General features: G+C 41.1%; 1 protein-coding gene across 1 annotated transcript; it reads right to left on the bottom strand.

Moving 5' to 3' along the window:
- Positions 1–2959: 2959 nt before the first annotated feature.
- Positions 2960–11057, bottom strand: OR1L8 (olfactory receptor family 1 subfamily L member 8). The gene is made up of 2 exons (XM_024562583.3): positions 10838–11057; positions 2960–5939 (listed from the first exon to the last, which is right to left on the bottom strand). The coding sequence occupies exon 2, from the start codon at positions 5733–5735 to the stop codon at positions 4791–4793; it is 945 nt and encodes a 314-aa protein (XP_024418351.2). The 5' UTR covers positions 5736–5939; positions 10838–11057; the 3' UTR covers positions 2960–4790.
- Between the last annotated feature and the right edge of the window lie 329 nt (positions 11058–11386).

Here is an 11386-nt window from a genome sequence, read left to right as displayed (position 1 = left end):
CCCACAAATAAACCTCCTCTTATCTGAGCCTAACTGGCCACTGCTGTTTGACTACATCAGATGCCGGTGCTATCTACATGGCACACACTCCTTCCTGGATGAGGGCCCGTGTTCTGTCCCAGAGTCAATAGTCAATGACAGGCAAGATGTTGAGTCTGTTTAGTAAATGCATGGTCCATTCAAATGGCTTCAACCTATTTCTGGGTCAAATGCCAAGTTTAGCCAGTTCCCTGGAAGAGGACTTCCCCTAATAACCATTAGACTATAATAGTAATTCTCTAGGAAAGTACTTTCTCCTTGATTTAGCAGACTTAACCAAGCTCCCAGCTCCCTAAGTCCCTTTTAGTCCTCTAGGCCAATGTTACGTGATCACAACCATTGTTGCTGTGGGCCTAATTCAAGTACGCTACATGCACAAAAAGTATTGTGTTCCACAGCAGATTGCCAGATAAGCAGGTTCACTTGGTAGGTGCAGTTCAGTTCAAGTATCCCAAAGGCTTCCCATAACCATTATTTGGGAAGTTCTAGAGTGACCCCATGTAGTCGTGCCAACACTGCCCTCTTGGAGATCACTGTGATTCCTTGAATGTCTGCTGGTATAGTTTTCCATCCACATTCATATCTGGTGCAGTCAAAGGGCAAATTTTAGATGCCAACATACTGGGAAGAGTCTCCTTCACACCCAGGGACTCACTTTAACCAGGGTGTTGTCCTGGTTTATAGAAACAGAACATAGCAGTTGTCAGCTGACAGTCATTGTACTATACACAGTGAGGTTCAAAGGCAGGAATCCTCCTAGGGGTACAGAGAATCAGCGTGATAAATATAGCAACAAAATGTGGCTAAAATGATGATCCTAACCTACTGTTATCTAGGCAGGACATTCAAGAACGCTGGTTGATGTGCTCTCGGGAAACTGTTGCAGGCAGCTTTGGCCCAACTCTCCTCAGGGAAAAATTAATCCTGGGGCATCTTCCTGGATTGGCCTTGACTCAGCCCCACTTACGAGAGAAACAGGTCAGAATATTATTCTCTTTTGCTGAGGTAGTTTCTTAAGAATGACAACTGCCTTCCTTTATTTCCCATTGTGTGATCTCTTTCAGCTGCCCTTGTTCTACTTTTTCTAATGACTACCTGTTTTAACCACTGGGCTTCTCTGGATAGAAATTTCTGGTACAGATACACTGCCCTCTACAGGCCTGTAGCAGCTTTAGGCTCGACCATTTCTAGGAAGGAACAGAAAGGCAAAGGATGCTGGGACTATTGTATCTTTACCAGGATGGAGAGGGGCATCACTTATGGTCAGTCTTAATTTAGCCCCACTAGGTAAAGCTACTCTCCAGCCCTTTCCCCTTTAGGAATACAAACAGTTAAATTTAGAGGAATTGAAATCAGATTCTGAGCAGACATGTCTCCTGTCTAGACAGGCAGATGTTATCCTGGACTCAAGTCAATGGGATTCACAAGACAAAGAGAAAATTTGTGAGGTAAAGATAATTTTTGTGAGGGGGTAAGTGGCATCATGACTCTCTCATGCCCACTCTGCACCTCCCTGAGTTCCCAAATATATTCCCTTTATACTGTCCCTTAGACTCACGTGAAGCCACATTCCCCCAGTATTCGTCTATATTGTGCATCTGGGCAGAGTGGTCTCCAGGGCCTTTGCTCACGTCTTCAGCTCATCCAACTTCTCTTAATATTGAAGAATAATTTACATATAAAAATAATTTAAATCTCAAGTGTATAGCTTTTTATTGATGATTTATTTATCTGTTTTCCTGTTGAACACTCGGGTTGTTTTAGTTCAGTTTGTTATGAACAAAACTGCATACTTTTAAAAAATGGAAATAAGGTAGTTGTATGTTTCATTTTATTAGGAATTGATAGACTGTTACTCAGAATGATTCTGTAATTTTACATTTCTACCACCAATATATGACACCTTCAGTTGTTCCAAATCTTACCAAAATTTCGTATTGTCTTTTAAATTGTGGCCATGCTATTGAGTGTTCAGTGGTATTGCATTGGGACTTTTACATTTCTCTGATGAGTGATGATGCTGAGTACCTTTTCACATGCGATACTGGCCATTTGAGTATCTTCTTTTGTAAAATGCCTGTTTAAGATTTTTGCCCACTTTAAAAAATGGAGTTGTATGCTTTTACTTAAATATTTGTACGAGCTCTCTATATTCTGAATATGTCCTTTAGTTTAGCAGATATATGTACTGTGAATATTTTTCTCTTTTCACTGTCTTAAGGGGTCTTTTGATGAGCAGTTTTAAATTTTGATGAAATCCAATTGAATAATTTTTCTTTTGTGGCTAGTCTTTTTCTTTTAATGACCTATCTGTAAGGCAGAGCAAACTTCTAATTACTGAACATCTTTCCTTTCTATTGTCTTATGAATGACCTTCCTCCCCCTGAAGCCCTAAGGTGCTTTATCTCATCCTCAGCTCAGAATGTCATATATGCCTCATTTTTCTTTTTTGTCACTGAACCTGTCACCCATGTAGGCTCTCTGACTCTCTCATGTGTGTGGAGTTCCCATATATACCTATGCAATTTAATTTGGTTATTTTCTCTTGTTAATCGTCTCATGTTGATTTAATTACTAGAGCAGTAGGAAGGACCTAGAAGAGGAGTTTCTTTCTCTCCCATACTAGTAATAGCTCATTTTTTTTTCAAAAATAATTTTTTATATGTGCTTAGTCCTTTGTGTTTTTTGACTGAGAAATCTCCAGTCATTTCTAGGCCACAAAATTTACATATATACACACACATACAGGTATAAAGTATCTGTGTAGGTATAATATATAATATATAAGATATATAATGTTGAATATATAGATATGTACCTATATGCATTTTTTTCTGTTTTCTTCAAGAAATTTTACATTTTTAGCCTTCACATTTAGGTCTGTGAGCTACTTTGAATTCATTTTTATGTATGATGTAGGGTAAGGTCAAGGTTTGTTTTCTATGTGTATGTCCAGTTGCTCCAGCATAATGTATTGAATGGACCCTTCTTCCCCATTACATTGCATTGACACTTTTGCCAAAAATCAAGTGACAGTATAAACGAGGATTTATTTCCGAGCTCTCTATTCTGTTACATTGCTCTATTCATGTATTCTTATGCAAATACCACACTGTCTTAACCTTTAGCTTTGTAGTTAAGTCTTGAAATTTGGTAAGGTGTGTCCTCCAGATTTGTGATTTTTCTTCAAGATCATCTTGGCTGTCCTAGGTGATTTTAATTTCCATTTAAATTTTAGAATTGTCTTGTTGGGTTCCGAGCACAATGGTCAGGCTCCTGCAGCCAGGCTTGGAGTAAAGTGGGCATAATTGGAGCCCGCTCACCCAAAGCCCACGCAGTGACAGCGTGGCCACGTTTGGTGTGGAATATCTACAGACTGTGGTTACGGGCAGACAGCTCAAAGAAACACAAAATGACCTCTTGTTTCTCACTGCAAACAGCTGACGCACTAGGGTAACACAGAGATGTCTTTAAAGTTCCAGAAGTTTTGGTAACTAGAATGCCATATCCCATCAAATTTATCATTCAAGTGAAATTACCACGTAACGATGTTTTTCAGGTATGCAAGCACCTAGACGGTCTCTCCTCAGCTGACACCTCACGAAAAAGCCTTTCCCTGTTGTGCTGGCCATCTAACTTATTAATGGTTTTAAATTCCATGAGCTATGAATACTTATTTGAACAAACTCAGATATTACCAATGTATTAACAGAGTGGAAATTCTCTCCCTCTCTGTTCCCCCATATATATTCATTTATAGTTTAAATCTTACACTTTGCTCCACATCTTGATTTTTCGACTTAATTGCTTTTCAAGGAAGTAGTAGAGATCCATTTCATTCTTTGAACCTGTGCCTATATTACATGCTATGTAATTAATCGTAATTAACTTTTCTATTCCCTATTGATAGGATTTTAGGATGTTGTCAGGTTCTACCTGTTATAAACTTGGATTATATATATATATGTGTGTGTATATACATTCAATATACATTTATGATAATATTTCTATAGGTTAGATTTCTATGGGTGGTAGTTTCTAGAATAAAGTATTAAAGCATATATTTTTAAACATATAGCTTTAGGGATAGATGGAGTGAAGAAATGTTCCAACCTTTACACTGTGAAATGGATAATTTTCATGTTATCACTCTTGGTTCTTGTTCTTTCTGGCCATTAGCATTTTTTAATTGTATGGTAAAAATAATAAGACAAAATTAAAAAATAAAGCCATAGCAATATAATAAAGGATAGACAGAGGAATGGTGGCATGATAGTTCCCCTGGATAGAAAAATGAAAACTTTTAGAAGGAGTACAATAATTATAAAAATACTCAAAATGATAAAATTAGCTAAAATGTTATCTTCCTTCTCTGTTTCCTTATCTATGTTTTTTCCTTCTTCAAGTATTTGCAAAGGCATTCAACAGCTATAAATTGATTATTTTCAGCAACATACTGAAATGTGAAGTGTTTTGGAGTATGTCTTAATAAAAAGAAAGAAATTTGTTCAGGAAATATTTTTGGGAAAAGAATTAAACAGTATTTGGAAGATGAGAAAGGAAGGAATGTTTGTAGGGGAATAGAGGAATAGTGAGGAAAGATACTGTGATTCAAGCTGAGGCAGGGCCAGTGGTGGGGTTGCCATCAGTGGACGTAACAGCCTTGTCACACATGGGTTAACAGTGCTAATCTCCAACAGTCTGACTGTTCACCAAGAGCCAAGAGAAACCAGCAGATTCCAGTGGGTTTGTCAAGAGGGTGCCTCCTGGGATTTCCTCTTGCCCATCAGCCTCCTCAGGCCCTGTTTCAGGTCTTTGTTCCTCAGGCTGTAGATAAAAGGATTCAGCATGGAGGACAAAACTGTGTAGACAAGTGTTGCCATGTGGTCCTGGAAGGTGTAGGTGGAGAGGGGTTGTAAATAGATGTAAAAGATGCTTCCATAAAAGAGTATCACCACAGTGAGGTGAGAACCACAAGTGGAGAAGGCTTTGTGTTTCCCAGCTGCTGAGGGGATTTTGAGAATTGTGACGAGGATTCGCACGTAAGAGAAGGTAATGAATAGAAAGGGGGTCACCAAAACAATAGATCCTTCTGTCATTATCACAATTTCATTGACGAATGTGGAGGAGCAGGACAATTTCATCAGGGGGCTCAGGTCACAGAGAAAGTGATGGATAACATTGGAGTCACAGAAGGTGAGTCGATTCAGCAGAAGTATGTGTAGGAGAGAGTGGACATGAGTAAATGAGCAGGAAAAGGCCACCAGCAGGACACAGCGGTGATGGCTCATGGTGGTGACATAGTGGAAGGGATCACAGATGGCCACATAGCGGTCAAAGGCCATGACTGCTAGGAGGAAGCTGTCAGTATTGCCCAAAGCATAAATAAAATACATCTGAGTCAGACACCCAGCGTAGGAGATGGTCTTCTTCAATAGGAAGTTAACTAGCATCCTGGGGACGATGGTTGTTGTGAAGCAAATGTCAGTGAAAGACAGGAAACTCAAGAAGAAATACATGGGGGTCTGGAGTTGGGGGTCAGAGTGGATGGCCAAAATGATGAGTAGGTTCCCTGATATAGTGATGAGGTATATGATGAGGAACAGGATAAAGAGTGGCTTCTGGTCCTCGGGCCGGGACGACAGTCCTAGGAGGATAAACTCAGAGACTCTGCTGGTCTGGTTGACTCTTTCCATTGACTTGGGTCTAGGTATGTACGAGAAGTTTCGTTATTTCACATGCTCCAAATCCATAACCCAAGTCATGAGAACCCAGCAAAGTCTGTTTCCTCTATTTAATCACAATTAGCTTCTGTGCAGGGACAGCTTGTCAACCTCATAGTCCTGATGCAGTCCCCCTTTTCCAAGTCCATGGGCATCACAAGGTCTTTATACCAAAAGCTGGAGGGACAGAATAAGAGTTTTCCTTAGAAACCATCAGAGATGGACCTCTCTGAGTTAAGTTCACCAATTCCTATTCTTTGAAAAGCAGTGTTTTCCTGATGGGGACATACCAATAAAAAGAAGTCTGTGCTTTTGTGTAGCTCGTGTAGCTCATGTTCTAGTTGGGGAGATAGATCATCAACAAACAAAATATATGATATAATATAAAGTAGAGATAAAATCTGTGAAGAAAATAAAGCAGTATTTAAATGAATAGAGACGGATGAGGAGTGTAGATGGAGGTGTTTTAGATAGAAAAGTCACAGGACACTCAGTCCCTGTCACGGCAAATTCAATTGTGTCATTCTAAAGTTCACCTTTGCACTGTTTGGGGAAAAAATTAAGGATTTGCCAAAATAACTTACAGGGCAAATCTAAGAGGAATGTTGATCTCAGTTTAACAAAATGTTTTTTTTCTCTTCTGGGTGCAGAATGAGAGGTTCATCCTTAGCTCGTGGCATTTTATTGCCATCAGTCTGTGCAAGTCTCCCCTTTTTTGTGAATTGTTTTCCTTTCCTAAATCCCATTTACATAGGATGGGCATCATTTGTCAAGTATTCAATTCATGTTTTAAAATTTGTCTTTCATATATGTATCTAAAAATATCTTTGAGAAACATATTAATTGTTAAAATATGTGGGGTTTTTTTTGTCATATCCAGCTGCCTGGTTGGATGTCAAACCGGCCTCCATTTCTTGCTCCCACAAAAAACTCTGCAGTAAGAGATCTGGTGTCAGCAAAGGGTTTTAAACTTATTTTTTTAGAGCCTGCATATTCACCCACACCTAGTGAGTGGACATACTACATAGGGACTTCCGACATTCTGAGACAGTGGTTATTTATACATCTTTGGTTACCATGAATATCTCTACAGCGAACATATTTTATCACCAAAGTATTTAAAACAATTTCTTGCCCTGGCTGGTGTGGCTCAGTGGATTGAGTGTTGGCTGTGAAGCAAAGGGTCACTGGTTCAATTCCCAGTCAGGGCACGTGTGTGGGTTGAGGGCCAGGTCCCCAGTGGGGGGGCACACGAGAGGCAACCACATATTAGTGTTTCTCTCTCCCTTCCCCTCTAAGAAGAAATAAGTAAAATTTTTAAATAAAATAATTTCTTTAGGAGAATATTTTTTCACACATTTTAAATGGGCTTACTGCACTGACATTTTTAAGGAACATGTATAAAGGACCCATGGACAAGGAACAACAGGGTGGAGGATTGAATGTGAGGTGGGGAGGGCAGGGGAGAGTAATGGGGGGAAAAAGTAGACAGCTGTAATTGAACAATAAAAAAGTTTTGAAAAAAAAAGGAAAACATAACATCTTAAATTATCACAGTCCTGGGGAACCAAGATGGCGGCGTAGGTAGACACACTGAGCCTCCTCGCACAACCAGAACTGACAGAGAATCAAACAGCAAGGGGGACTGACACGAAGGAAATAGAAAATAAACACATCCAGACTGGTAGGAGGGGCGAAGACGGGCACCGTGGTGGAGAGGACGTGGCTGTGCTGGGACTGAGACTGGTGGAGTGTGGGACAAATGGCGCAGGCAGTCCGAGCACTAGCAGACCCTGCGGCCCCACATTTGCACAGATAAACCCAGAGGGCCGGACTCAGAGTGGTAGAGAGTGGGGCAGGCAGAGTGGCGGGTAGCACCCTGCGGCACCACATTCGCCCACAGATAAACCTGACGAACGGGGCAGCGAAGCAGACTGTGCAACCCAGGGCTCCAGCTCGGGGAAATAAAGCCTCAAACCTGAAGCGCCCCTGGGGATTGGGGCGGCAGCAGGAGAGACTCCCAGCCTCACAGGAGAGGTTGTTGGAGAGACCCACAGGGGCCTAGAGTGTGCACAGGACCACTTACTCGGGAACCAGCACCAGAGTGGCCCAGTTTGATTGTGGGTATCAGAGTGAAAGATTGAAATCCAGAGGACAGTGAGGCGGGCGCCATTGCTCCCACTCGGCCCCTCCCCCACGTACAGGGTCACAGCACAGCCACCAGCGTTACCCCGCCCCGGGGAACACCTAAGGCTCCGCCCCTTAAAGTAACAGAAGCGCCAAGACAAACAAACAAACAAAAAATGGCCCAAATGACAGAACACTTCAAAGCTCCAGAAAAAATACAACTAAGCGAGGAAGAGATAGCCAACCTATCGGATGCACAGTTCAAAGCACTGGTTATCAATATGCTCACAGACTTGGTTGAATCTGTTCGAAAAACAGATGAAAAAATGAAGCCTATGCTAAGAGAAACAAAGGAAAATGTACAGGGAACCAATAGTGATGCGAAGGAAACTGGGACTCAAATCAATGGTATGGACCAGAAGGAAGAAACAAACATCCAACCAGAAAAGAATGAAGAAACAAGAATTCAAAAAAATGAGGAGAGGCTTAGGAACCTCCAGGACACCTTGAAATGTTCCAACGTCCGAATTATAGGGGTGCCAGAAGGAGAAGAGGAAGAACAAAAAATTGAAAACTTATTTGAACAAATAATGGAGAACTTCCCCAATCTGGCAAAGGAAATAGACTTCCGGGAAGTCCAGGAAGCTCAGAGAGTCCCAAAGAAGCTGGACCCAAAGAGGAACACAACAAGGCACATCATAATTACATTACCCAAGATTAAACGCAAGGACCTATATCCAAGATTACTGTATCCAGCAAAGCTATCATTTAGAATGGAAGGGAAGATAAAGTGCTTCTCAGATAAGGTCAAGTTAAAGAAGTTCATCATCACCAAGCCCTTATTATATGAAATGTTAAAGGGAGTTACCTAAGAAAAAGAAGATCAAAAATAGGAACAGTAAAAATGACAGTAAACTCACAGTTAGTAACGGCCACACATAAAACAAAAACGAGAGCAAACTAGGCAAACAACTAGAACATGAGGGTTGTCAATAAGGGAGTGGGAGGGGGAGAGGGGGGTAAAGGTACAGAGAATAAGTAGCATAGATGATAGGTGGAAAATAGACAGGGGGAGGGTAAAAATAGTGTAGGAAATGTAGAAGCCAAAGAACTTATAAGTATGACCCATGGACATGAACTATGGGGGGGGAATGTGGGAGGGAGGGGGGTGGGCAGCATGGAGTGGAGTGGGGGGGGAAATGGGACAACTGTAATAGCATAATTAATAAATATATTAAAAAAAGAAAAAAATTATCACAGTCCTAATATTCCAACAGACCACTAATTTCATCTGTCCAAGCTTCTCTCTAGTTTTTTTAAATACGCTTTCTTTACAACCAACTCAATAAAGTCAATAGGATCTTAGATATTCAGAAACAATGGCATACAGAAGAAGTGCACATAAAGTTCATTGGTTTTCAGTCAAAAAATAAAAACAGCTTATATTATATAATAATGTATATATTAACATTAACTCATTTAACAATTAAATGCCATGATTTCATTAACAATTAAATGATGCATAGTTAATAATTCTGTATTGCATATTTGAAAGTTGCTGAAAGAGTAAAACAAAAAAAAATGCTTACATTCTAGTTGTAAGATGCTAAACATCTTTAGACCTCAGTTTAGACATCCTGTGTGATACTGGACGCAGATATCCACATTCTCACGAGGATCGAATGAGATACTGCATTTACAGCACTTATAGAGAGACGAGCAGACTGGAAATACTCAGGAGGAGCTGCTGGTCCTCATCAGTCCCAGCATCACCTTCCTTCTCTGCTGTTCCTGGATGTTCTCAAAGGCAATTAAGTCACATGTTTAAAATACCATATCTCTCACTGCCAAATCACCAGACTAGTTTCATGATTTTGTAAGGTTTTATAGAAGGAATATTTGTTTATGTACTGAATAATTTGAGTGAATCAGTTATTAAAATTAATAACAACCTATACTTATTGAAAATTACATATAAGCAAGCTTGTGCCGAGCATCTCACTAAATTCCATGATGCAGGATTACAAGGTGTGTGTTGTTAGCACGAGACGGGGGCTTGGAGAGCCGAAATGCTTTGCTCAAGGTCCCTTCCTAAGGAAGGGAGGTACAGTCAGGATTTGAACCCCAGCTGACTCACTGCTTCACCTCCCCATGCTTGGGTATATACATTGTTTTCCTCACTGTGATCATTTCCTCATGAACTGCCCTTCAATCCCCCTTAACTGACAAGCTTCCAACTCCCATGTTCAGAATCTATCCTTGTAGTTCCAAGAGATGTGACCCTTCTTTCTGCGTTGTACAGATGGCAGATGGTGGGATTTGAAAATTTGAATACCCGTGATGAACTAGCCAACACCAGGCAGGAAATTTGGCCATGCATAGCTGTGTGTGTCTAGTGTGTGGAGGTGTGGTCATGCCCTGGACTTAAGACAAAAATCAGGATTTGGTTTGCCCTCCATCATCTGTCCACAAGCTGGTGCCTAATGTTTCATGAATAGCAAGTGAGATTCCATGTCTGAAAAGCAGTTTGTCAAACACAGGGTGATTCTAAAATGAGTCTTTTGTGAAAGGGCTGCCTGGAGAATGCAGAATACAATTTTTATTGGTGGAGATTTGGGTTAATTAATGAAGTTGGGTGCTCCAGATCACAGACCTGAGGATCACCCATGTTGATGATTAGAAAGAAGGAGAAAAGGTTTTGGATCTGACAATCAGGAAGAACAGTTATAAAAGCACAAGGTCAGTGAACGAGACTGAGAATACAACAGGTTTTTCCCCCTACAGATGGAATTTTGCCTCCTACACATCAAACTGGATGGACTTAAAAAAGCCAAAAGCCAGATGGAAGTTTTAGTTGCACTTGATGACTTTTAATCCACAAAATACTTGAAACTCTCAGGGAGGAAAGAATGAGCACCAAACTGAGCAGCTAGCTTCCTGAAGCTCACCTTCATATACAGATGCTTCTCTTTCTTTCCTAGTGTCTCCGGAAGCTGAGCTGCGCCACATCTGCTAATTTGCTCCAAGTCTGCTTCTCAGCCAAAGCTCAGCTTCCTCACGTTTCTCCCAGGAAATCCTGAGCTGATTAACAAGGAGAGGAACAGGAAAGGAGAGAGGAACTGATACACTCCTCTAGAGGGATGGCACGGCTCCCTTTACCGGCCTCAACCCCCCACTTCTTTCCTAACCTCCGGTGTCTGATTCAGTGGCAAGGACTCTTTGGATTGTGGAAGCCTGGCCAGCTTCTCATGAGTATGAGCTCCACTCTGCTGGCCTCTGGGGCTCTAGTTAGGGGAGGGAGTTGTGCTGTGATCACCTCTCAGGGGAGTCTGTCCTGGGATCTCTCTAGGTAGGGAAAGCAGAAAGGGAGTCAGAGTTAGTAGAACCTACACCAAAGGGCTGAGACCCCTGAGGCTTCCTGTTTAGATGTTGGGGATAATCTCAGAGCTTCTCAGCCACTTAACATTTCAAGGGCATGCTTCAGTTTCCTCAATTAT

The sequence above is a fragment of the Desmodus rotundus genome, chromosome 1 (assembly GCF_022682495.2).
Source record: "Desmodus rotundus isolate HL8 chromosome 1, HLdesRot8A.1, whole genome shotgun sequence".
In the NCBI taxonomy this organism is placed as follows: domain Eukaryota; kingdom Metazoa; phylum Chordata; class Mammalia; order Chiroptera; family Phyllostomidae; genus Desmodus; species Desmodus rotundus.
The sequence above is the reverse complement of the archived record's forward strand: the minus strand, read 5'-3'. Positions and strand labels throughout refer to the sequence as shown.

Bases quoted from the DNA above. Each gene is read 5' to 3' on its own strand.
- OR1L8 (XM_024562583.3), bottom strand. From the start codon at position 5,735: ATGGAAAGAGTCAACCAGACCAGCAGAGTCTCTGAGTTTATCCTCCTA.